The sequence below is a fragment of the Chrysochloris asiatica genome, unplaced genomic scaffold (assembly GCF_000296735.1).
Source record: "Chrysochloris asiatica unplaced genomic scaffold, ChrAsi1.0 scaffold00128, whole genome shotgun sequence".
NCBI classification, from domain to species: domain Eukaryota; kingdom Metazoa; phylum Chordata; class Mammalia; order Afrosoricida; family Chrysochloridae; genus Chrysochloris; species Chrysochloris asiatica.
In genome coordinates, this window is record NW_006408646.1 from 1,047,523 (window position 1) to 1,075,474 (window position 27,952).

Genomic DNA, 27,952 nt, shown 5'->3' on the forward strand with positions numbered 1-27,952 from the left:
AACATGTAAAAGGCCTTTCAAATAGCCAGTCATCAAATAAACGTTTCATGTAATATTTAAAAACTTGGAAATGAATGCAAAAAAAAAAGTCCATGATGAACAGAACAGTATTTCAACTAAAGGCAGGATCTGTGAGCCGTGATTCAGGTGGAGACTGTATTTAAAATATTCTGTCTATATTTAAAATATTCATATTTCAGTGACCATGGTATCTTAACATGGCTTCTTCTTCTCATGTGTGACTCTGCTTCCCTGTCCTCTCCTTTTTGAAGGCACCACTCAGAAAGCATTTGGAAACTTGTTGGTTTGGTTGGCTAACTGTTGGTCTGTGAATCAGAAAAAGGTTGTTGGTTTTAACCCATCAGCCATTCTGAGGGAGACAGATGAGGCTGTCTGCTCCTGTAGACATGGATAGTTTTGGAAGCCCTGGGGAGCAGTTCTATTCTGACCTATGGGCTCTCTCTGGGTCAGAATCAACTCACATATGGTGGGCTCAAAAGGGATTAGGACTAGAACCCACTCTACTCTGGTAGGACCCAATAGATAACATCTTCAAAGATAGACCCAACTTCTCCAGACAAGGTCACATCCACAGACACAGGGACACCATTCAATCCATGAAAGAAGACCAGGTGGCTTAACCCTGTGAGCTGGGGTAAAATGATAACTCATTGTTTTGATTGTGGCATTGTAGGATAAACACTGTACCACAAGGTTTCCCAAGTTGTTGTTTTTGGGTTTTTCCCCCCATCCTTTTAGTGAAATCTTCTGATGCACTTGAGTGTCTAATTTTTAGGAGGTCTCAATCATCTATTTTGTCTTCTGCTGTTTATGTGTTTTCAGTTATATTTGGTAGTATGTTTATGCCATATATCAGAGCCCTTAAGTTTGTCCCTATTTTTTCTTTGGTGATCTTTATAATTCTAGGTTTTACATTTAGATATTTAATCCATGGTGAGCTCATTTTTGCATATGGTGTGAAATATGGGTCTTGTTGCATTCTTATGCAAATGGATTTCCAGTTTTGCCAGCACTATTTGTTGAAGAGACTATCTCTTTCTTATTTAATGTGTTTTGGTCCTTTGTCAAAGATCAACTGAATGGATGGATTGATTTCTGAGTTCTCAGTTCTGTTCCATTAATCTATGTGTCTTTTGTCGTTCCGGTACCAGGCTGTTTTGATTACTGTGGCTGTGTTTTGAGATCAGGAAGCTAGAAGCCTCCTATGTTGGTCTTCTGGTATCATAATGTTTTGCTTATCTGGGGTCTCTTTCCTTTTCATATAAAGTTGGTGATTAGTTTTACATCTCCTTAAAGAACGATGTGGGAACTTGGATTGGTATTGCATGACATCTATAGATTACTTTGTATTGACATTTTCACAACGTTAAGTCTTTCTATTCATGAACAAGTTATATTCTTCAATTTTTTTAGGTCTCTTTTGGCTTATTGTACTAATGTTTTATAGTTTCCTTTGTATAGTTTTTTTCTTTCACTGGTTTGATTTATTCCTAACAATTTCATCTTTGGGTGGCTATTGCAGATGATATTGTTTGCCTGGTTTCTTTTTCAGAGTTCTCTTTATTAGTGTAAAGGAATTGAACTAATTTTTATATATTAATCTTCTACCTGCAAATTTGCTGAATCTTTCAATGAGTTCCAATAATTTATTTGCAAGTATCTAGGATTTGCTACATATAGTATCATATCATCTTCAAATAGAGTTTTACTTCTCCTTTGTCAATTTGGATGCCTTTACTTTCCTTCTGTTGTCATATAGCTCTGGAAGGCCCAGTGAATTTTTACAAAGTGCATGTACCCATGCAAGCAGCACCCAGATTGAGACACTGAACATTTCTGGCTCCTCCTAAAGGTCTCCCTCACAATTCTTTTCAGTTACTATCCTTGAGAGGGTAACCGCTAAGCTGACTTCTAATGCTACGGATTAGTTTTTCTTGTAATTGACTTTCACTGAAATGCAATCAAATATGTATCATCTTTTATGTCTGGTTCCATTCATTTGACAATCTGTTAGTAAGATTCATCCATGTTGCCATGGGTGGATGTGGATCGTTTATTCTCACTGTTAAATCTTCTTATCCATGAGCATGGTATATTCTTCATATATGTGTATGCCTTCTTTGGTATCTTACAGTATTGTTTTGTGGTTTTCTTTGTATCCATATTTTGTCTGATTAGATTAATTCCTACATGTCTCATATTTTGAGTGTGGCACTGCAGGGTAATGCACTGGACTGCAAAGTCAGTTTGAACTGCAAGGTTGGAGATTCAAACTCACCAGCTGCTCCTAGAAAACCTATATAGGGTTGCTATGAGTCAGAACTGACTCAAGGGCACTTAACAACGACAACATTGTAAATGATCTTGTTTTCCTGATTCCCTTTTCAGAGTTCTCTTTGTTAGTGTAATGGAATATAACTGATTTTGCATGTTGATCGTTTACCTTGCCACTTTGCTGAACATTTCAATTGTTGTTGTTGTTAAGTGTGTTTGAGTCTGTTCCAACTCATAATGACCCTGTATAGGGTTTCCAAAGAGCGACTGGTAAGTTTGAACCACCAACGTTGCAGCTGATATTGACCTTGTGGTTCAGCACTTTATCCTGCAGTGCCACACCAGGACTCCTAATATTTCAGTGAGTTCCAGTAATGTTCTTGTTGAATTATTGAGATTGTTCTCTATATAGGATATGAATCATTCATTCTCATTTCTGTATTGGGATAAAGTATGTTCATAGAGCACTGCTTATCTATTCATTCTACTGTGTACAGGTACTTGAGCTCTTATGAGTTTTTATGAATAGACTTGTTATAAGCATCATGGCATATGTCTTTTGATTATTATACATTTCTGTTAGAAATATACCTAGGAATGGTATTGCTGGGCCATAAGTTATCCCTAAAGAAGTCCTAGGGACACAGTGGGTCTAGCCTTGGGCTTCTAACCAAAAGGTTTGAACCCAGAAGCTCCACAGGAGAAAGATGAAGCAGGTTGCTTCTGTAAAGATTCCTCCTGGGAACTAGGGAGTCGTTCTACTGTGTCTTATAGGATCATGATAAGTTGGCTTTGACTCAAGGCAATGGGTTTGACTTTGGTTTTAAGTTATTCCTATGTTCCATCTGAGTCCTGGTGTGGTGCTGTAGGATAGACACTGAACTGATAACAACAAAGCCAGTGGTTCAAACCCTCTAGCCACTCTGGGGAACTCTGTACAGGGTCACAATGAGTCAGAACTGACTCAATGGCATACAACAAAAATAAATGTTTGATTTTAGTAGGCATGCCAGTTTGCCAGAATGTTTGTATCTGTTTCTGCTCCCATGGCCAGTTGCTCCTCATCTTTATCAGTGTTTGATATTGCCTGTCTTCTTCATCTCTGTCTTATGGTGAGTGTGTACTACTACTGCATTGGGATTTTGATTTGTACCTTTTCACATGGTGATGGCTATTTGGTAATCTTCTTTGGCAAAGTGTTCTTCAAGCCTTTTGTCCATTTTTCTAGGTTTTGCTTTTTTTTTTCTTATTTATTTGTAGCGTTTCTTTATTTCCTCCAGAGATGAGTTCTCTGTTGGATGCATGCACTGCAGAGATATGTCCCCACTCTGTGGGGACTGCACTCATTTCCTGTGGATTTGTGAAGTCCCGAGTTTCTTCAGAGACACCAGAAGGGCAAGCTCCAGAACTTCCCAACCTGCTCTGCTTGTTTTCTTTCATTTTTTATTACATAGAGTCTCAGATGCACATTTTCCAACCTTTGGGGGCGGGGAGGAATTGTATATATATTTGTGAAATTAGAACCTCTCTGAGAACCCAAAGGCACCTTACACTTACAGTTGGCAGAACTTTATTTTACATTGTGTTGTGGAGTATTTGACAATCCTTGGTGGTTCCAATTGGATGGAATGTAACATATTGGGGACTAAGTAAGATTTTATGTGAAGAAATGATTCTTGTGCCCTCTTCCCCTCGAAGTCACCATTAATTTGATTTCCATTGGTTGCTTTTAAATCTTACAAAGAGTGCTTAGTCACCTAGTGCTGCTATAGCAAACACCACAAGTGTGTGTCTTTAACAAATGGAACTTTATCCTCTCACCTCACAGTTTAAGAGGATGAAAGTCTGAATTCAGGGCAACAGTTCTAGGTTAATAAGGTCCTTGCTCCTTGATTCCTTGGTGATCTTCATGTGGTATGACAATGATCTTCCTCCCGCTCCGCTTGCTTGCTTAATCTACTCTATTTATATCTCAAAAGGGATTGATTTAAGACACAGTCTCCATTATTAAAAGAACCATGGACTGCCAGAAGAGCAAACAAATCTGTGTTGGAAGAAGTACAGTCAGAATGCTCTTTAGAAACCAGGATGGTGAGACTTCATCTCTCATGCTTCGGACATATTATCAGGAGGGACCAGTTCCTGGAGAAGGACATCATGCTTGGTAAAATGGAGGGTCATCAAAAAAGAAAGAACCCCAACAAGAAGGATTGGCACAGTGGCAGCAGCAGTGGGCTCAAATTTAGCAACAATTGTGACATTGGTGCAGGACTGGACAGTGTTTAGTTCTGTTGTGCATAAGATCCTTATGAGTCAGTTCCAACTCAACAGCACCTAACAACAACAACAACAACAACACTAACAAAGAAAAACTGATCCCAAATGGGATTATAATCAATACCACCCATTATACCCCATTGCCATGAAATCCATTCTGACTCTTAGAAACCAATCAAAACACAGGACAAGTAGAACTGTTCCTTAGGGTTTCCAAGACTGTAAAATTTTATAAGAGCACACAGCCTCATCCTTCTACTGAAGCATGCCTGGTAGATTTGAACTGCCAATCTCATGGTTATCAGCCAAAGCTTAACCCACAGTGCCACCGGGGGTTAGGCTTTATGACACGTATTTTTGGAGGACACAGTTCAATCCATAAGACAGAGCATCAGAATGACCTGAGAACCCTTTGTTCTGCAGCATCCCTGCCGCATCTGAGATTTGACCCAGGAAGGACATCTGGGGTTTCAGGTGACAAGTGATAAGTGATTGTGATGCAGGAAATTCACAGCTTCTCAAACTGGATTGAATGTCAGAATGCCCTCTAGGACTTGTTGGAGTACAGATGGCTGGCATCAGCCTCAGAGATTCTGAGTCAGCAGGCTCTGCATCTCTGGTGGCGGGTTCTCCGGTGATGGAGCAAGTTCTGCATTTCTAATGCGTTCTCATGGGTTGCTGAAGCTACTCATCTGAGGACCACATGTTGAGAACCATCAGGATGAAGGCAGGTAGACAATCATCTCATCCCACTGCATTAGACTTTCTTTCTTTAAAACAAATTTCTGCTAGGAGTTGGGCAGCATCCTACAAAATGGAGACACCCTGCCTCGTCACAACTCCTGTACCCCACCACATCTCAGAATGTGGGGAGGCAGAAGTGAAATGGATAAAAATGTTGCTGAATCATGTTGAGTCTCATCAGTGGCAACACTGTGATTCGAAGCTTTTTAAAAAGAAAACTTTATTGCATAATGATTTCTGTGCTTCACTTGCAAAGGAGCAGAAGCAGTGAGGAGCTGCTGCTGGGATGCCGATTGTAAATATTCCTCAAATATGCAGTCTGCCTGCTGCAAAGCGGGGTGTTTTCTTCATTCCCACAAGAAGAACAGACTTGTCTTCTTGTAAGGTGTACCTCTGAGATTCCTGGAGTGTATAGGGATACACAAGGGGGCTTCAAAAAATGTCATTGAAAAATGGAATCAAAAGGCACTGGAATTTTCCTAGGAATTTTTGAAACCTCTGGTTTGACACAGGGGTGAGGCGGTAGTGTTAATTTCTTTCTTTGGCACAGGATCTGGATTTGCCCTGACACCTTATTTATGGTAAAAGACAGAGACCCAGGTGATCTAGATTTCTGGCCTCATTCACCTAACCTGCTTCACTTTTGGAAATTCATTGCTGAGGGATTCTTCCAGGGCACAAGGGAGACTGGAGACTGGGGTCAGAAAGTCTCTAGACACTGTGCTGGGTGAGTTTGGTTCCTCTCAGGGCTGGCAGGCTGTCACTTGGAGCAGAAGAGGAGAAACTTGCTGAAATCATATCCTTCACTGGGGACTGAACCCAGGCCAGGTGTCCAGACTGCTCCTCCCATGCTCCTCTAGGACACTGAAGGCATGGGTTCATAGTCCCCAAGAGAATAAACCCATGCTGCTGAATCAATTCTGCCTCACAATGACCCTATAGGACAGAGTAGAGCTACTCCATAGGGTTCCTGAGGCTGTCAATCTTTATGGAAACATGCTGCCTATTCTTTCTCCTATGAGTGGCTGGTGGGTTTGAACTGCTAACCTCCTAGTTAACAGTGAGTACTTAACCACTGTGCCACCAGGATTCATTGCTGCTGTTAAGTGTTGTTGAATAGGTTCCAACTCATAGTGACCCTGTTTAGGGTTTCTGAGGAGCAACTAGTGGATTTGAACTGCTAACCTTGCCGTTAGTCTAGAGCTTATCCTACAGTGCCATATCAGGACTCCTTTGAAGATGTGATAGAGGCAGAGGATCTATGCAGACTGGGAATAGGGTCAAAGAGGGCTTCAGAAGAGAAGTAGGAGCTAGCCAGGGGCCAGGGAGGGCGGCATTTCAGGCCGAGAGCATGGCCCAGTACGTTCAATCCTGGTAGTTGAATTGGAGATTAGACCAAGGAGCTGGATCAGATGTAAAGAGGCCGTGAGAATCCCAATGGAAGGTTGGACTCCATTCTGACGGTGAGGTGGGACGAAAGAAGATTTCAAGATAGAGTATATGGGTGACATGAGTCAATGGGCTATTTCCTCTCTGTTTTGGAGGGGTGGGGGCTTCAATCAACGTCTATGGAAGCAGCAGACTATACTGGGAAATATGATGCAAAGGACCCCTTTAAAGTGTTAAAGGAAAAAGATGTCACTTTAAGGACTACAATGCACCTGACCCAAACCAGTCACCTCATATTCACAGGGAAGTTGGCCAATGAATAAGGAAGACCAGAGAAGAGTTGATGCATTGAAATGATGTTGTGTTGGCAAAGAATATTGAAAGTGTCATGGACTTCCAGAAGAAAGCACGAGTCTATCTTTGAGGAAATAGTAACCAGGAAGCTCCTTTAGAAGGGAAGATGGCGAGACTTCATCTTGCTTACTTTGAACTTGTTATCGGGAAAGACTAATTACTGAAAAAGGACATCATGCTTGGTGAAGTTGAGGGTCAGCGGAGCTGAGGGAGACCCTTGGGAGATGAAATGAACACAGTGGCCATAAGAATGGGGCTAAAACTTACCAATAAGTATGAAGATGGACCAGGATGGGACAACATTGTGTAGATGTTGGAGTTGGAGTTAACTTAATAGCAACCAGAAACATCAAGGCTCATGAGGGCCTCCTTTAGGGTTCCTGAAATCCCATAGCCACCCCTTTTTCCAGGAGGGATCCTGAAGTCAGTTGTAATGTGACAATTGTTTGACCCTGTTATGGCCCCACATACCCACTCAGAAGCATAATCCTCCCAACGTTCTTACAAAAGTGGTCCCACTCTCACTGTTATGCAGGCATCTGGGGATCCCCCTCACTTTGTTCCCTGGTTCACTTCTAAATGCATTCTTTTACTCAGGATGTATTCTTTGGGCTCCTGAGAGGCACTTGGTGATGTGCTTTGGAGCCAGGACCTTTGGGTCAGGCTTCCTTGGTTTCTATTTCAGCTACCATGCTGGCTGGATATCTCTGGGTAGGTGTCTTTCCCTTTGTCCTCAATGTCCCATCAGTCTAATGGAGACTGACCACTCCGTGTTTGGGGAAGTCTACAGACAAAGCTGTGCTGGGAATGTAGTCAACCCTGCCAGTTACCATCGAGTCAGTTACTTGTGTGTCATAGTAGAGCTGTGTTCCATAGGTGTTTCAATGGCTGGTTTTTCCAAAGTACATTGCCAGCCATTTCTTTTAAGGTGCCTTTGAGTGGACTCAAACTCCCAGTCTTTCTGTCAACAGCCACACATGTTGACCATTTGTGCCATCCAGGCAGTCAAAATTGTCTCCATCTGTGTTGCTTTTGGTCCCCATCTACCAGTATTATTGAGGAGCAGGCTGTGTGAGTGTTTGACATTCCATTCTGGGAGAGAAATACATGCACACAGTGGTCCCTGAACCAGTACGCAGCATGCATCTCTGAGGAACCTCTGGAAGCCCAACACTAAACTAGGGATTTGGTCTGAATTTTCCCTGATGACTGAGGGGGACAGGTACCAGGAGACTGAAGCCATGGCTTAATCTTGACAAACAGCACACCAGCCAACTGGGACTGGCCCTTCATCTGCTGATTCATGTTCTCTTTGCAATCATGCAGGTTGATGAGGACAAGTTAGGGTTTCCCTTCTAGGGAGGGGAGGTCAACACAGTTTCTGTTTGGCCCCAGCCCAGTAAAGGTGGTTGTCCACCAGGTCTGATCTTGTCTTCAATTTGCCCCCAATTGACTGAGTTTATGCTTAGCCAAGTTATTTCATGTCTGTTAGCCATGAATCCTGCTCTGTAGTAGGTAGATATGATGACTGTCCTGTCTGACTCCCAGAGCCAGCAGGTGAAGGGGTGGAGTCAGATGGGGAAGTGGACTAGAAGAAACAGCGGGCCTGAACCAGGCAGCCTGGGGTGACACTGTCTGTTACTTATGAGATCCCATTAAGTCAGTCCTGACTCATAGTGGTCCTGCGCCATCCTTAGAATAGTCATGTTTGAGCCCATTGTTGTAGCCACCATGCCAATCCATCTCACGGAGGATTTTCCTCTTCTTTGCTGACCCTGTACTTGACATGATGTCCTTCTCTGGGCACTGGCCCCTCCTGATGACTTGTCCAAAGGACGAGAGATGAGGTCTTGAGACTTACCGGCTGCATACTAGGCAACTCAGTTCACTTCTCAATGCCTCATTTCCTTTTCTGTGAAAAAGGGAATAGCAAAAATACCTCATAGACTACCTTGTGGACTTAAAGAAGGTGACACATGCTCTCTAGTCTCAACATTTAGTAAATATGAGCTCTTAGGTCAGGGTTATAATGAAGGGATCTTTTTGAGGCAAATGGAAAATTATGGGTAGATAGTGATAGGGGCTAGCTCTCTGCTGTCTGTAGTTAAGTGGGATTGTAGATCTGAGAATCCTTGTCTATCAGAGGGATAGATTGGGTAAAGACACATGGGTGCAACTGTGGTTACTTGTCCTCCCAACTCGATGACGGAGTCCTTGAGGGCAGGGTCTGTATATAGTAGGTGCTCATATAATGTCTGTTAGATCCACGAGTGCAAGTGTCACTGACAACCCAAAGGACCCTGTGTGCTCATAATTTAGTTTCTATCAAATCTAAATTACCTACAAGTGTCCATCCAAGGCATTAGAATTGTTCTGTATTCTGGAGCAACAATCAGAGAAGGAGAGTCAAGAGAAGAGAAAGAGTAGGCTATGGAAGGTATGGTCAATGCCTCCATGAACAACTGCCTCCTTTGCCTTGAGACCAGAAGAACTGGGGAATACCTGGCTACTACTATTGAATGTTTTGATCCAGGATTATCTACAAGAATCCTGATCTAAAGGGGGGAAATGCAGAGCAGAATTGCAAATTCTCTTGGACCAACCCCTGAAACTACTGCTCTGAGCTCAACTTTAAACCTTAGACCACAAATATCCCCTGAGGTCTTCATAAAACCAAACGATGATGGAGCTTAACTAGGAACAACAATAGTCTAGCTTGTTGCTGTTAAGTGCCTTTGAGTCATAGTGACCTTGTGGTTCCAAACCAACCTTACAGTCTAGCGCATTAACCCACAGTGCCACACCAGGACTCCCTTGAGCATTATGTTTCTTTAAGGACTATATGGAATCAAAGTGACAACAATAACTCCAAAGATGGCATAGCATGTGTAGGGGGCAGTGAGTTTATGTGAGGAAGAAACAATTCAGAAAAGGGTGAGAATGGTTGTACAAATCGAAGAATGTAATCATGGTCTCTGAATGTTGTTATTAAGTGCCATCAAGTTGGTTCCAACCCATGGCAACCCTGTATAGGCTTTCCCAGACTGTAAATCTTTACAGGAGCAGAAAGCCTCATCTTTCTCCCATAGAACAGCTGGTTAGATTTGAACTTCTATGCTACCAGAGCTCCTCCTAAATAATATAGATTAAACTGAGTGAGTGTATGTACCTCGATGTTCATTGTATTATAAATTCATTTTGCATTTTTTTGCCTATGTAAAATTACAGACATATGTAGCAGATACAAGGGGGCTTCAAAAGGTTTGTGGAAAAATGGAATTAAAAGATAATGGAATTTTTCCATGAACTTTTTATAACGCTCCCTTGAGGGTTTCTAAAAGGATTCCTGATTTGGCGCTGTAGGATCAACACTGGACTGCAAACTACAAGGTCGACAGTTCAAACCTAACAGCTGCTCCTCAGAAACCCTATACAGGGTCACTATGAATCAGGACCTACTCAAGGGCTCTTAACAACAAAAACAACAAGGCCAGTATACACTCCATTCCATGTGTACAGTCTCTCCCTGACTATAGGCCATTGATCATCATCAAGAATGGAAAATAAGGGAGCCAGGGACCTGAGTGCTTTGGATTCTGACCCAGGCATAACAATGGCCCCAATTAGAAGGAAATTCCTCATGTCTTTTTCAGTATCTCTCCTAGGCTTTCTCTCCAATAATGGGCTGCTCAGCTCCCAAACTAATGGAGAAGAAAAAGCAAAGGTTGAGGAACAAAATGGGTTGAATCCTGCAACTTGTTAGCTGTGTAAACCTTGGGTAAATCAGTACCTCTCTCCATTTGTTTCTTTATCGATAAAATATGGATGACCAGGGCCCCTGCCTTATATTATTATAATGAATGCCAGGATTACAAACAGTATAAGTAAAATGCTAGGCAAAGTCCCTGGCTCATTATGCACATTCTGTAAATGATAGCCTTTATTCATACATTTGTCAGTAAAAAGAGACTCTAAGGGATTTCCAGAATGTTTTGTGTATTGAGTGCTTTCCCCCCATTATTATTTAGTGATTCAAAACTAGTGCAGTGATATGGATAATAACTTGAACATTGGAGTCAGATTGCATTCACTTCTCAGTTCTACTGTTTGCAGCTGTGTGACATTAACCTTTCTGTGCCTCAGTTTCTTCAGCCTCAAAAAAAGGACAATAACCTACTTTATAATGTTTTCAATCCTACAAAACTATTGAACTGACTAGACAGCACTTAACAACAACAACTAACTAACTGGAGTCCTGGTGTGGCGCTGCGGGTTAATGCACTGGACCTCAAGGTTGGTTTGAACCACAAGGTCGGTGGTTCAAGCTCACCAGCCACTCCTTGGAAATCCTATACAGGGTCACTATGGGTGAGAACTGACTCAATGGAACTTAAAAACAACAACTTAACAACAACAACAACAACTATCTGACAGGAGTCTTGGTGTGGCACTGTAGGATTAGTATTGTAATACAAGGTCAGTTTGAATTGCAGTCAGTGGTTCAAACTTACCAGTTGATCTGCTCCTCAGAAGCCCTATACAGGGTTGCTATGAGTCAAAACCAACTTGATGGCACTTAACAACAACAACAACTATCTAACTGGAATCCTGGTGTGGTACTGTAGGATAAGCACTGAATCTCAAGGTCAATTTGAACTGCAAAGTTGTTGGTTCAAATCCACAAGCCACTCCTCTGAAATCCTATACAAGGTCGCTATGAGTCAAAACTGATTTGATGGCACTTAACGACACAACAACCTATTTTGAATAGGTGTATGTTTTGCTGTATAGAATTCTCAACAACAGAAATTTTCACTTGTGTGCCTTTCGCTAGTGGAGTCCTGATGTGGTTCTGTGGATTAATGCATCAGAACTGCAAGGTCGGCAGTTCAAGCTCACCAGCTGCTCCTTGGAAACCCTATACAGGGTCGCTATAGGTCAGAACCAATGCAACGACACATAACAACAACAACGGCCTTTCCCTAAGACTCCTGGTGTGGTGCTACAGAATAAGCACTGGATTATGAACCACAAGGTCAACTGTTCAAAACCACATTGGAAACCCTATACAGAGTTGCTACGAGTTGGAACCAACTTTTTGGTGCTTAAAAACAACTTACCCCTAACAGCAAATACTGCCAGAGCACAGGGCATATTTTGTTAGACTCTATGCAAAACGTATTCTAAGTTTCTCATTTCTGTTCCCTTTTTAATCCTGGTTGACCCTTGGATACCATTGTCCCTAACTGGAAAGAGTGTCTCTGATGATTGAACTGGGTGACGGATCTGCAGATGTTTCCAATATAATTTCTAGCTAATTGGTCCTTGAGTAATCCGGAAGGACCCTCTGAGTTTACAAACCTTCATTAAATGAGCCTTAATTTTGCATTTCCTAACAGCTGAGGTCCTGGAGGCCTGATGTGGTGCTGTGGGTTAATGCGCTGGACTGCAAAGTCAGTTTGAACCACAAGGTTGGCAGTTCAAGCACACCAGCTGCTCATTGGAAATGCTATACAGGGTTGCTATGGGTTGGAACTGACTCAACAGCACTTAACAACAACAACTGAGGTGCCCACTCCTCACCTCTAGCCACAAAGCCCCTGGGCAGGGCTGTGTGGGAAGGGAGAGGGATTTGTGGGGGCAGGTGGAGGCCAGGGGCTGCTTGTCTATGGCAAACCTTTGTCTCTTCCCTAGCTGGAAAGGACTTACTGTTCTTGGGCTCCAGACTTGGGTTCTGTGAAACTCCAAATTAATGCATTAAATTAATTTTGTGCTCCCCTTACTCAATCCGATTAGCACAAATTAAATTTCACACTCATTGACTAAAGTGGAAAGGACACAATCTTGGATCCTGGGATTATCGCTGATCTCAGGGCAGGGCAGGATGGGTGGGAGCTGGGGCGGGCCCGGATGTACCAGTCTGTACCTACTGGGCATGATTTCTTTCCCAACTCCAACACGTTTGGGTATCCAGGAAATATGGAGCCCACTGCCTCCCCTCACTGCTGTTGAGTTGATTCCAACTCAAAACGACCCTCCTGGGTCCAGAAGAACCATAGGGTTTCAGAAACTATAAATCTTTATGGAAGCAGATTGCCTTATTGTTCTCTCTCAGAGCAACTGTTGGGTTTGAACTGCTGACCTTGGGGATAGCAGCCCAATGTTTAACCCACAACACCACCAGGACTCCTTAAATATAGAACCCATCTAGAGTCCAGTGTGAGGCTGATATTCAGAGGAGATTCTGGCTGTTTCTGTAGCAGCCATTCTCAAACCTTGTTGTGCACATGAATTACCCTGGAGTGGATTGAAGTACAGATTCCTAGGCCTGCCTCAGAGATTCTGGTTTGAAGCATCAGAAAATCCTGGGGTTTGCCATTTTTTCCCTTCTTTTTCTTCAGTGAGTCAGCTTAAAAAAAAAAAAAAATGTGATAAATATGAGTATAAGACAAAAAGTATTGCTAGTAAGGTTCCAGTTCTAAACAAAACACATTTAAACTGTGTTCTGTGGATGCTTTTAGTAATACAATTGCTTTAGTCCTGATTTGGTGCTGCAGGATAATGCACTGGACTGCAAGGTCAGTTTGAGCCACATGGTCGGTGGTTCAAACCCACCAGCCGCTCCTCAGAAACCCTATACAAGGCTGCCATGAATCAGAACTGACTCCATGTCACTTAACAACAGCAAGAGCAATACGTCTTGTTTGTTGTTGTTGTTGTTGTTTAGTGCCGTCGAGTCGGTTCAAACCCATAGCGACCCTGAACAGGGTTTCTGAGGCTGTAAATCTTTACGGGATCAGAAAGCCTCATCTTTCTCCCGAGGAACAACTGGTAGTTTCAAACAGCTGACCTTGCAGTTTGCAGCCCGATTTGTAACCACTATGCTACCAGAGCTCCTTAAGGGCCTTCAAAAACAACTGATTGTGAGGGTTGGAAATGTAAAGGTAGACGTTTTGTAGCAAGGAAGGGAGTGATTAATTCTCCAGTCTAGGAGCGGAGGTCTCTAGGACCATCAAGGGAGAAGAGCCGAGAGCTGGACCCTACCCAGAGAAGCAGCGAGGCCCGAGATGGAGGCAGAGACGATGACGTGGAGTGATGAAGCGGATGGGAACTTTGGATCCAGAGAGGGAGAGGGACTGTGTGCTGAAGACTGGGGGGGGGGGGAGGAGTGTAGGGGGCGGGTTTGTAGGGTATCCCCTTTGGTGGGTTGATGATGCATGGAGGGGATTGGAACCATGGCAATGAAACAATATACAGTGGAATGAATGTAAAACTAAAGTTCTCTCATGTAAAATATCATATAATTCACAATAAAGCATGAAAAAAAAAAAAAAAAAAACAAAAAACAAGTCCAGAGGTAAATGTGGCTTCCAAGTGGATCTGCTGGGCCAGTTCAATCCAAGGCAGAGAGTTCAGCTTGGAAGGTTATGGCAACTGTTTTTTTTTTTTTTTAGGATCCCAAAGGGGCATCTTGATAGAGTTTCTTAAAGGACACAAGATAATCACTGGGACTTATTATGAAGAAGTTTTTTTAAAAAAAAAAATAAGAAAAAGATCTGGAAAGTTGTGCCAAGACATTTTTTCCATCACAACAAAAACACCTGCTCATTTTTTGAGGGTTGATGTTGTTGTTTGTACTGTTGAGTCAGTTCTGACTCATAGCGACTCTTTATAGGATTTCAGAAGTTGCAAATCTTTGTGGGAGCACAAAGCCAACTTGTCTTTCTCTCAGTTTTCAAGAGTAACAATGCATGAATGTGTCAAATTAACTTTGTCCTCCTTTCACTCTATCCTATGAGAATTTTGCAGGGAAACCTTACCCCATCCACCCTACAACTGTGATTTGGTCCTTTCAGACTTCTTTTTCCGCCCAAACTCGAAGAACAGGAACACAATTTGAGTTCCTCAAGGATGCCAAAACCGCCATCTTGAAGTGGTATAGATTGAAGAGCCCAGAATTCTTCAGGGGAAGGCTTAGCGAGACAGAAATATCTATTTAGTTGTTGTTCCATGCCACCGAGTTGATTCTGACTCATAGCCACCTTGTATAGCATTTCCAGGGAGCAGCTAACTATGACTATAAAAACAGCAACAACAAAAAAAACCTCTACTGTTGTGAGTCAATTCCGACTAACAGCCATCCAAGATGGTCAGTCTTTATGGGACCAGCCAGCCGCATGGTTTTCCCTCAGGTGGGAGAACTACTTGCCATTTGGTTAGCAGCCCAACACTTAACCCATTGTGCCGCCAGGGCTCCTTTCCATTTAGTCAAGCTTTTGTCATAGCCACAATTTTTAAGCCATCAATTGTGCTCATCATGTTGTGCAACCATTACCACTATTTGCTTCCAAATTTGTTTATCACCCTTACAGCCCACTGTCTCCTAAACAATAGCTCAAAGGTGGAAACCACCAAATATCCATCAGCAGATGAATTTATTATTGTTGTTAAGTGCCATTGAACCCTGTACAGGGTCGCTATGGGTCGGAACCAACTCGCCGGCACTTAACAACAACAACTAAAAGTGCCATTGAGTTTGTTCTGACTCTTAGCGACCCTGCATAATGTTTCCAAGGAGGGGTTAGTGGGTTTAAACTGTCAACCTTGTGGCTATCAGTCCAGTGCTTATCCAAGAGTGTCACACCAGGGCTCCCAACAGATGAATTGTTGTTGTTGTTGTTAAGTGCCGTCGTGTCGGTTCCGACCCATAGCGACCCTGTACAGGGTTTCCGAGGGTGTAAATCTTTACGGGAGTAGAAAGCTTCATCTTTCTCCCGCTGAGTGGCTGGTAGTTTTTGAACTGTTGACCTTAAGGTTCGCAGCCCGATTCGTAACCACTACGGAATAGATACACAAAATATGGGTGTGTCCACACTATGGACTCCTCACACATACCCCTCAGCCGTGAAGGGAAGTGAAGTCCTGGTGCATGCCGCACCATGGATGAATCTTGCCATTTGCATTTCAGCTACCATCCAGGTCATGGCAAAGGCAAGACCTCCCCCAGAACATGTTCGAGAGACCACGTTAAGGACTCGCATAAAGAAAACATCTGGGGACACCCTGAGAAACCCCTCAGCCTTTGACTGGAGGCCATCACTTAGATCTGATGAATTGGTTTCAGATCCTGACTTTGCCACTTCACTTGCTGTGAGACCTCTGAATACTCTCCCAGACTCTCTTTTCCATTTGAAAGCAGTCCCCAGAGAGGCCAGCTAGATGGGAAGTGAATAGGCCATAAGAAGCAACTAGAAGGTGGGAATTGAGGATGGGATTACATTAGAATATGCAAAGCGGCCCCAAATTTTCTAGTGTCACTATTTGTTTTTTTCCAACTACTTTTGAAAGACGATTTTTTGGAGAAGGGGACTCTTTTCTTTTTATCAACAAAGCACATATTTGTGGTAACACACACATACTGTGTTTTTGTTTTTTTTCAGCAATGCGGAAACACATTACTTGGCAATGAGAGTCTACTGTACATCTACAGTTTTAGGAGGGGAAATTCCTGTTAACAGTTTGAGAATGCATTTTTGTGTGCAAATGCAAACAAAAAAGTAGAATCAGGCCAAACATTAGATTCTGCAATCTATTTCCTTTTTTCTTTGTTTCTCCCCTCCTTGGCCACCTATTTTGGGGGGTGTTGTCATGTTAGAATATACAAATGTGCCTCCTCCTGCTTCTTGGGGCAGCTGAATGAGTTGATAGTATGGCTTAGAGACTAGCTTGAAGTGGTTTTCTAGTCTGGAGGGACCACTTAGCTTCTGTATGGTCACCCCAAATGCCAGTCACAGCACAGAGGGTCTGATGACATCTTCATAACCAACATTTGTGGGCAGAATCCAGATACGAGAAGGACATTGTAGGAGTTACTGTGAGTCTTGTGGACCTCAAGTACTGTAAGAGGAGGACACCCTGCCCTGTTCCATGCCATCCCATAGCCATGGCTATGTTTGAGTTCATCTTTGTGGCCACTGTGCCTCTCCACTCCATCAAACATGATGTGTCCAGTAACTTGAGTCTCATGAGGACATAGCTAAAGCAAACATGTTGGATACTAAGGGCTTTACTGACTACATTTGGCAAGTAAATCTGTCTCCAGAGTTTGTCTTTGTTCAAAGTTCTACTGAAACCTGTCCGCCATGGGTGACCCTTTGGTATTTGAAATATTGGTGGCATAGCTTCTAGCATTGAAGCAAAGTGCAGACCACTGCAGTATGACAAACTGACAGACGGATGGTAGTGAAGGATGTTAGACATGACTGAATGCAGTGCATCCTACAGTTAAAGTGAATAAGGCCCCAGAGGAGAACATCATACAAGGGTTCAGTGGTTGTGTCTGGACTTACACCCTGCTTCTTGCCTCTAGCCTTGGTTTCATGAACAAAATATTTTCCATATGACTGTTAGCCACGTTTGTCTCTCTCCTCTCTCTCTAGCCTTGAACTTCTGAAGGTTGCATTTTGGAACAATAAAATTGGTGCTGTTGTGGCGTGCCTTTGAGTTGGTTTTGACTCATAGTGACCCTGGATAGGGTTTCTGAGGCTGGAAATCTTTGCAAGAGCAGAAAGCCTCATCTTTCACCTGAGGCGTGGCTGGTGGGCACTAACTACTGATGTTGTGGTTAGCACTTTAGTCCTTATTCTACAGAACCACCATGCTCCAAATAACATCGTAAAACTCCACTTATCTATCTGACCTATTTGAGATCTGCAATTGCTTAGTGAATTAAAAACAGCAACAACAGTGTAAGTGGGAATTTATTTACAAACATTTTATCTTTAACTTAAAGTCTGTATAACTTAACCCACCCATTTCTGAGTAGGAACAAGGCCTTTTAAGTATGAGCTTCTGTCTTTTCACTTATTTTTTTCTTAAACCTCCCTGTGTAGGATTTTGAAGTCACTCTGGTAACACAGGGAGTCCTGGTGTGATGCTGTAGGATGAGCACCGGACTGCTAACCATAAGGTTAGCAGCTGTTTCTCAGAAACCCTATACCAGGGTCACTATGAATCGGAACTGAATTAGTGGCATTTAGCAATGACAACAACTGATAGGCATTGGGCTACTAACTGCAGCGTTGGTGGTTCAAATCCACCAGCCACTCCATGAGAGATAGCTGAGGCCATCTGCTCCTGTAAAAATATACAGCCTTGGAAACCCCAGGGAGCAGTTCTACTCTGTCCTATAGGGTGACTGTGAGTTGAAATAGACTTAATGACCATGGATTTAGTCCTGCTTTCATTGTGAATTGGGTGAATCTTGTCCATCATTTTGAGTGCATGTAGTCAAGTTTCTTGTCTCTTGCTCTGGTGTCACAATGGTTAAAGCACTCAGCTGCTAAATGAACAGTTGATGTTTCAAACCCACCCACGGGTGGTCTGCTTCTGTAAAGATTAGAGCCTTGGAAAGCCTATGGGCTAGTTATATTCTGTCCTTTAGGGCAGCTAGGAGTCAGGATCTATTCAAAAACAGTATATCTGGTTGGTTTATGTAGGATTTTGAGTTTTAGTTTCTTTAATGCAGAACAATTGCCAAAGTAATTTGAAGAGCTAAACCTAACATTTTGCTTCAAGTGTTTGTCTTGGTCATACCTACTTGACAGCAATTTTAAAAAACAACTGTCTTTAGCAATTTCTTTCAAAGCATTCAACTTAGTTTTCATGGACACTCTTTGTCCATTCATTATTAATTTGTTGATTTGCTAGCTAACTGAATAGGTTAGCATAAATAGGTTGGAACAAACACAGCTGATGCCATGTGTGTGCATGTGTGTGTGTGAATTATGTGATGGGAGCAGAGGGGCTTCCGGGAATGGTAACAAGGTTTACTGGTGGGGACCCAGTTTACTGGGTGGCAGCATAGTGGGATAGGCACTGGACTGTTAACCATAAGGTTGGAAGTTCAAACCCACCAGCTGTCCCAGGGAGAAAGATGAGACTTTCTGTGCCTATAAAGATTGACAGTCTCAGAAACCCTAGGAAGCAGTTCTACTCTATCTTGTTTGGGTCCCTCTGAGTTGGAATGGACTTGATGGCAGCTGGTTTGAAATTTTTTTTATGGTGACCATGTGCTTATGGGAAGCTTTATGTAACTTATTTACGATTAAGATCAATGATATGTTAATTTCCCCCTTCAAAGTTGAAACAACTGAGATCTCATAGGTATCCTGTTGTTAAGTGTCATCAAGTCCATTCCAAACCATAGCAACCCTATAAAGGGTTTCTGAAGAGTGACTGGTGAGCTCGAACCGCCAACCTTGCAGCTCGAACCGACTTTGCAGTCCAGCGCATTAACTTAACAGTGCCACACCAGGACTCCTACTTTGTTCAAAGTCACACAGTGAGTGACCGTTGGGCCAAGAATTCCAACACAGCAGAAGCAAAGCAATTCTGAAATCTATGCTTGTAACTGTCTCATTCTACGTAAAGGGGCTTTACAATGGTAAAAAAGAATCCATTGCCATCAAGTCGATTGTAACCCATGTGTTACAGAGGGAAACTGCTCCAGGGTTTTCCTAGCTGTCCTCTTTACAGATGCAGTTTGCCAGGCCTTTCTTCCTCCACACCACTGTATGTGTTCAGACCACCTATTTTTAGATTAGCTGATGTGTACAAACTGTGTCATCCAGGGACCAAGTTTTCATTGATAGCCAATGGTTTTTCCAAGGGTGGTCCAGCAGAGTGTACACAGAGGCATAAGGGCAGTAGCCACACAAGAGACCCTTTCTTGATTTCATCCCCTCCTTCCAGATTACTGACTTGACAACAGAGCTTTCGGATGAACGCTTCAAAGGTGACGTGGCCTGTCAGGCACTGGAGGGTGAGAGGGCAGAGCGGCTAAGAATCTTCCGGGAAGTGCAGGAGTTGAAGGTGAGGGGGCACAGGTGGCTGGAGGTGACTGGACAGGGCAGCTCGGAGTGACTGAGACTGTTCCTTTGGGCTCACATCTGGTCAGCCTGAGCAAGATGCCCAGGCTTGCTGATGAGCCTACGAGCACTTCAAAGGCCACATGGCTGTCAGGCACTAGAGACCCAGGAGACCATGTGGGTCTCTTATGGGGACAGCGGGGGCTCAGTGGTAAAGTCCTCACCTTCCACATGGGAGACCCGGGTTCAATTCTGGCCAATGCACAGAGGCCACCTGTCTGTCCATGAGGGCATGTTGCTGTCATAGTGAACAAATTTCAGGGCAGCTTTCAGACTAAGAAGAACTAGGAAGAAAGGCCTGATGGTCTGCTTCCAAACGTCAGCCAATGAAAACTCCATGGATCGCAACCAATCATGGGGATGGCATTGGCTCATTGTGTGTGGGGTTGCAAGGAATCATGGGCTGACTCACAGCAGCTCACGCTGTCTGGGTGTGGGAGGTGTCATCGGTGAGAACTGTGCTGTGGGTGGCCTTCCAGCTCCTACAGATAGCTCAAAGGAGTTCTGGTGGCCCTATGGGTTACATTGGACCTCTAACTGAAAGGTGGTTGGTCCAAGGGAGAAAGATGAGGCTGTCTGCTCCCGTAATGACTGACAGCCTCGGAAACCTTCGGGGGGCAGGTCTACTCTGTCCTACAGGATCTCTCTGAGTGAGAATTGGCTCAACAGCAGTGGGAGTGGGTTTGTATACCTTGAGACCTCTCTTCTAGAGCAAGTATGAGCAAGTGCAGAAGAATTTGGGAGAAGTGGAGAAGCAGCTACAAGAAGCTCAGCAGAAAATTCAGTTGAATGACCTGGAAAGAAATCGTGCTGGAGAAGGTAAACAGAGTGGGACCCTTGGTGGCTTTTTTCATTTCATTTGTTCATTTTTTTCTCTTGTCATTCATTCATTTACAAATATGTACTATGTGGTAGACCCAGTTTTAGAGGCTTCAACCATGGCAAAGAACAAAAATCACATTTCTTTCCTGTCTGGGTCTTCAATCTAGTTGAAGAATGAATGATACATTAAACAGATCATCCAACCTTGTTCCAAAAAAAAATACATCATCACTGTGACAAGAGCTGGTTAGTGATTGTAAAAACAAAATGTAAATATTAGTTATATGGAAAGGTCACTTTTATATATATGAGGGGTGCTTCAAAAGATTCATGGGGAAATCCCATTGTCTTTTGGTTCTGTTTCTCCACTGAACTTTTTGAAGCCCCCTCGTATATATGGATTGTTTTGTGTGTAGAAATCTTGAGAAAAGTCATTTCGATGGAAATTTTGCCTCTATCTCTTAATAGATGAGTTACAATGAGATCAGTAGTACCTCTATGTCCCCATCTTTCAAATGGGTACAGTCATAGGCAATTACTAGAAAGCATTTGGCCATGTGCTTATCACAGAGTACTGAATGATTGTGAGCTGCGAGATTGTTTTAATTACTAGCAATCATAGGATCCCTACCCATCTTTATAACAACCTCACAGCATGAACACGACTAGAACCCCCGTTTTATAGATGGCAAAGCTGTGTCAGGTTCTCAGCATTCAGTAAAGGAATGGAGAGAACCAGGGAGGACTTCTAAATTGCTCAAGGATAAGTGTGCTCATGATGCCAGAATTCCTGGAGACTCACAGTCCATGGTTGGATGGGCGTGGGGACATCTCTGCTACTCAGCTTGCTGCTGTACCTCTCACTCCTCTCTCCTGCTCATTGGAGATGGGTGAGGATGCCCAGTGTTTTAGCTTCTGTGGAATGCTGGTGTCAGTCCTTCAGTACACCTGGAGATTTCATGCCCCAGGGATGTCAGGGAGCTTCAGAGGAAAGGAGGCCAGATGGTGATGGAGAAAGAGCAAGGTGTGTTTGCTTTCTACTCCTCTCTCACCTTGGGAATGCCTGGAGGAGGTACTTACAAGGGAGGTTGATGCAGAGGAGGGTGAGGTCCCCTGATATGGGAGAAGGAGCCCAGTGGTGTACTGGATTACACGTTGGGCTGGTAATTGCAAGGTCAGCAGTTCAAACCCACTACCTGCTCTGCTGGAGAAAGATGAGGCTGTCTGCGCCTATAAAGATTTATAGTCTTGGAAGCCCTAGGGAGAAATTGTACTCTCCCCTAGAGGGTTACTTTGAGTCAGGGTCCACTCGATGATTTGGGAAACCTAGCAAGGTGAGTCCATGTTGTGAGTAGGAACATGTCCCTCTATAACTAGTTGTGTGGTTGGTGTGGTTTCCCCACAAGAGGATCACCACTGGTTCCATCCAGACTGTGGTCCATGCTTAATGGATGCTCCCCAATGGCTGTTCTCTGGAAGGATACGGAAGTTGACAAAAGCCCATGAGCACATTAGACACCATGCTCTATATGCTCTCGACTCTGCATCTTCATTCCATGAAATCAGCCCACAAATACTCTGTTCTTCATTATGAAGGCAACACATATGCATTAGAGAAAATTTCTAAAATAGAGGAGAGTTGTTGTTATGTGCCGTGAAGTCAGTTCTGACTCATAGCGACCCTGGACAGGGTATCCGAGGCTGTAAATCTTTATGGGAGCAGCGTAAAGCTGGTCATTTTGAACTGCTGACCCTGAGGTTAGCAGCCCGATTCATAACCACTATGCTACCAGAGCTCTTTAGAGGAGAGCAGAACGAAGAAATAAAACACTTCAATTGCACCGCTGAAATGCCAACACAATTATTAAACAACAACAATAAGTAAGCCTTTCCTTCTTGCATGGCTAAATATTGAGAGAGAAACTTTTGTGGTGTGTACCCAGCATCGGATTAACAGATAAGCAAGGTAAACACAGCATTCCATGTACTCACGTGCTAATCTGCAGTGAACAGTTTCATGTGTGTAAAAGAGTTAAGCACTTAGCAGCTAATGGAGAGTTTGGTGGTTCAAGCCAACCCTCACAGTTCCATGGGTGACAAACATTGTGGTCTGCTTCCATAAACTCTAAGGGCAGTTCTTCTCTGTCACACAGGGTCACTATCACTTGGAATCAGCTCAACAACAGCCAACAACAATAGTCAAGATACCAGTTATTGGATTAGGGTCCACCTTAATCTAGAATGCCTCATCTTAACTCCTTTACATCTACAAAGACCTGATTTACAAATAAAGTCACATTTTTAGGTATACCAGGGGTTATGACTTCAGCATCATCATCAATTCATTCAACCAACAGTTATGAATTACATACTCAATGGAAGGTTGGCTAGTAGGCCATACAGGTGGGTCTTTTGGCCTGTTCTTTTAGTAGGTACATTAGACAATTGGTGAACCCATGTCAACAGGAATGGGGAAACTTCTGTGTGTAGGGAAGCTTCTAGGGATGTTGAGAACTCACAAAAAACGAGACCAGCACCCTGTCCTTCAGAGTGGTGCTGTCTCCTTATATAACGAAACTGTATGTGCACAGTTATAGCGACAACTGAAGAGTGTAAGTCAGCCAAGCTTAGAAGCAAGAGAGCAATCAAAACCTTCCGAGAGCGGGAGGTGGCTAGGACAGGCAGTGTTTTATTTAACTTTTTATTGTAAATTGGGTGAAACTTTACAGAGCAAATCATTTTTCCTTTCAACAATCAGACACATTTATCCCACTTCCTGTTTCCCATTTGCATTGCTCCTTCTTCTACAGTGTCCTGCCTTCGGAACTTGGTCTTAGGACAAATGCTGCCTTTTTGTTTTTTATGTCAAATGATTGATTATTTTAAGGAATATAGACTTTCCTAGTGTTATTATTCACCTTGTAGACCTATTGTTTGGTTGAAAATGGACCCATGGGGCTGTGTTCATTTCCAGACCTGGAAATGTCTAAGGGCCATACTCTTGGAGGTTCTATCAGTTTCTGTCCAACAAACAAGCCTTTTTTATTTTATGATTTTGAGTTTTGCTCCATGTTTTTCTTCCACTGTATCCAGATCTTTCTAACGTGATCCCTTTCAGAGCTGTTGGTAGTGATAGCTGTACTTTTTTTTATCCTGGATATAAGACAGGATTTCTTAAACTGAAGTTCAAAGTCAAACTTCAGGCACTGTATGAGTACTGAGAAATTGCATGCAAATAGCTAAGAAATGGAAGAGCTCTCTCTTTCTCCTCCCATACATGTTCCTGGCCTCCCTCTCTTCAACAGCTGATGAATGGCAAATGCGCTTGGACTGTGCACAGATGGAAAATGAGTTCCTCAAAAAGCGCTTACAGCAATGTGAAGGGAGGCTGGACTCAGAGATTACATCCAGGAGAGAACTCGAGCAGAAGGTAAGAAGGAATGGAAAGCCTGGTCTCAGAAGTGTGACGGAGTGATCAAAGTGTTGGCTGAACCTGAGAGGGAGGAAGAGGACAACACCCATTCCCAATATTCACTGTTAGTACAAATGCTGGTCACTGAAGGATATAGAAGACAAAAATATTTTGATACATGGGCCTTCTACAAAAGAAAACATGGTGGTACAATGGGTTAAGTGTTGCCTGCTAAGATTGGTGGTTGGTGGTTCAAACCCACCAGCTGCTCTGTGGGAGAAAGCTAAGGCAGTCTGCTTCCATCAAGATTATAACCTGAGAAACCCTATGGGGTTGCCATGAGCTGGAATGGACTTGACAGGCAGTGAGTTTTGTGGGGTTTACCAGGGTCAGAGAGAAAGAGGAAGACCCCCAGCACGATGGAGTGACAAAGTGGCAACATTAATGGGCTCAAGTATGGCAACAATTGTGAGGTTGGCCCTGGACCAGGCAGTGTTTTGTTCTGTTTGTGTATAGGTTGATATGAGTCGGTACCGACTCGATGGCACCCAACAACAACAACACCAGGATGGTAGGAGTCCTGTTGTGGCATTGTAAGATAAGCACTGAACTGCCAATCACAAGGTAGGCAGTTCAAACCCATTAGTCACTCCTTGGAAACCCTATACAGGGTCACTATGAGTTGGAGCCAACTTAACCACCAAGCGTGGGAGGGGAGATACTTTGTGGTATGAAGATTATTAACTGAGCATTGTTAATTCAGGATATCTGAGTTCCAGTTCAATTTCTATTTTGATCTTGCTGAAATCACGTTACCCTTCAGACCTCAGCTTTCTCACCTATAAAGTGATTGTAATGATGCGTTAAAAACAGTCCCGTTTTCTCCATTCCCAATGCCTCTGTTCTATTCCCTCAACACCATCATATAGAGCAGAGCAACAGCCTCTGAGCCAGTCTCCTCGTGTCCAGACTCTTCCCTTCAACCACCTGCCCCACTGCAGCTAAGATCTCTCTGAGCCTCCTTCAGATTGTACTATTCCTGACAGTGCGCAGACTCACATAGTTGGTCATTTCCTGTGCGTCCTGTAAACTTCAATTGAAAGCTCATCTCCAGCCCACCCCTCCAACCCCTCTGCTATCATCTTAGGTCACCTGCATTGTAGAATGCTTCTCTTTCCTTCCAATTCTTATGATGAACTTGGGCTGTGTAGTTATTTTTGTATCGTGTGTTGGTTATCAGCAGGCATTTAAAAATGTCCTTCACTTTTTCTTGATTTTATTGGGAGTTCTTTGCTAACAGATGTGTGATCCATGTTCATCTCAGAAGAGCACTTCTTCACTTTCTTCTACCATGGCCCATAAGAGCATCTTAAATTCTCAGTTTGACATTTTTTGCAACCTGTGAAAATGTCTGCTAGGTCTCTAAACCACATGATGTGCAAGTCTGGGGTTCTGATTTCATTTGTAAGGACAGTTTCCTCCACTGAGAGACAGATGCAAGCTTCTTCATCACCCTTTGGGGCAGTAGATTAGAATTTTCTTGTCCCCTCTTAGAGATATAGCTCCTTCAGGAACACTGATTTAACGTAAGGGTCTTCATTCCAATACACACTTTCTTCATTCCAATACACAAGAGGCTTTGCCTCTTGTCGTTGTCTGGGCTTCTATCCTTAGGGAGTTTCTGAGTGGTGTAAATTGTTAATCAGTTGACTGCTAACCAAAAAGTTAGTGGCTCAAACCTACCAGAGGTGCCTCAGATGAAAGACCTAGCTTTCTGCTTCTGAAAGGTTACAGCCTTGGAAACCCCACAAATACAGTTCCACTCTGCATATCTTTGGTCGCTGTGAGTTGGAATCAGCTTGATGACAAGGACTTATCCTTTGGGATATTTCTGGATCTGTCCGCTGCTCCTCTCCTCTTTCACTATGCCACTATACATTCACATCTACCATTAGTATTCTGACTTTGTTATTGTTGTTAAGTGCAATTGAGTCTATAGGGTTTCTGAGGAGTGGCTGATGGGTTTTGAAACACTAACTTTCTTTTGTTGTTGTTAGGTGCCATTGAGTTGGCATTGACTCAAAGCGACCCTATGCTCAACAGAACGAAACACTGCTTGGTCCTGCTCTGACTTCACAATCACTGCTACGTTTGAGCCCATTGCTGCTGCCACTGTGCCAATCCACCTAGCTAAGGGACTTCCTCTTTTCCCCTGACCTGCCACGTTACCATACATGATATCCTTCTACAGGGATTGGTCCCTTCTGACAGTATGTCTCAAGTATGAGAGATTAAGTCTGTGCATCCTGGCTTCCAAGGAGCACTCAGACTGTACTTCTTCCAACTCAAATTGATTTGTTCTTTTGGCAGTCCATGGTATTTTCAATATTCTCCTCCAATACCATAACTCAAATGTATCAATATAGTCTTCCTTATTCACTATCCAACTTTCACATGCATATGAAGTTATTGAAGATACCATGGTTTGTGTCAGGTGCACCTTAGTCCTCAAACTGATACCTTTGCTCTTCAACACTTTGAAGAGGTCTTGTGCAGCAGATTTGCCTAATGTAATACGTCATATTATTTCTTGACTGCTGCTTGGTTAGGGAGCCTGGTGGCTCTATAGGATAAGCACTAGACTATGGAAAACAAGGTCAGTAGTTCAAGTCCAGCAACTTCTCCATAGGGGAAAATGAAACTTTCTGTTCCCATAAAGACAAAGCCTCAGAAACCCTACTGTGGTCACAAGAGCCAGACCTGACTTAATGGCACTCAACAATAAAAACAGACATTACAAATACAATGGGGCTTCAAAAAATTTGTGGAAAAACTATTATATTTTTATTCCATTTTTTCCATGAACTTTTTGAAGCCACCTTGTATAACATGATCTATTGAACCTTTCTATGTGAATATTTCGAGAGTCTTTTCCTGTCCAGTGTTGTCTTCAGTTACCCATAGTTTATGCTTTAACTAGTTAATGATCTAACCAGCAGGTGCAGATAAACCAGCTCCCCAAAGAAGAAAAACAAGAAAGCCCTGATGTGTAGCATTTGCCCATTTCCATGGTGTAAATATTCCCACAAGGGCTGACTTCAAACTATTCCTGTCATGTGCCGGAGTGTGGAGTTGAACAGTGATGTGCAGTTGGGTCTCATATGCTAGTATAAGCCAGCTCCAGTCCACCACAGACTGCAACCACACTCAGCTTTCTTCTTGCTCTGTCATCTCCGAGCATTTTCACGTTCTGTTCCCTCTTCTCTGACACTTTCTTACTCCCCACCATCCGCCCTCCCCTAGATAACCCCAGTTTATCTTAAGATCTAAGCTGCAATGTTGGTCCCTCCAAGAAGTCTTCTGTGATACAGATTGACTTGGTTATCCCTGAACTGCTTTCTCCAAATAAACTTTATTGTGTTGTGCTATACATATCTGCTTTCTTCTTGGTCTCCTTCATAATGAAATACCATAGGTGTGGTGGCCATATTGACCTGTTTCCTATCATGTCCTCTTAACCAGTTGCTCTTGTGTAGACCCCGATGCACAGTGACACCGTGTGCATCACAATAGAGTTGTTTTCTGTGGTTAATTTTTTTTAGAAGTGTCTCGCCAGGCATATCTTCTGAGATACCTCTGGGTGGGCTCAAACCTCCTACTCGCTCAGTATAAGTGGTGGAGTTCACTAACTGTTTGCACTGCTTAGGCAGAGGGCAGGGGCTCCAGAGAA

The 27,952-nt window shown here is 43.1% G+C and overlaps 1 protein-coding gene across 1 annotated transcript in view; it reads left to right on the forward strand.

Annotated features, from left to right (window-relative positions):
- MYO18B (myosin XVIIIB) overlaps positions 1 to 27,952 on the forward strand; it is a 377,810-nt gene that overhangs the window by 178,389 nt on the left and 171,469 nt on the right. Inside the window, exons 25-27 of the mRNA XM_006869188.1 lie at positions 19,813 to 19,932; positions 20,699 to 20,807; positions 24,116 to 24,240. Coding sequence (XP_006869250.1) covers positions 19,813 to 19,932; positions 20,699 to 20,807; positions 24,116 to 24,240 — 354 coding nt within the window. The remainder of the gene's footprint in view (positions 1 to 19,812; positions 19,933 to 20,698; positions 20,808 to 24,115; positions 24,241 to 27,952) is intronic.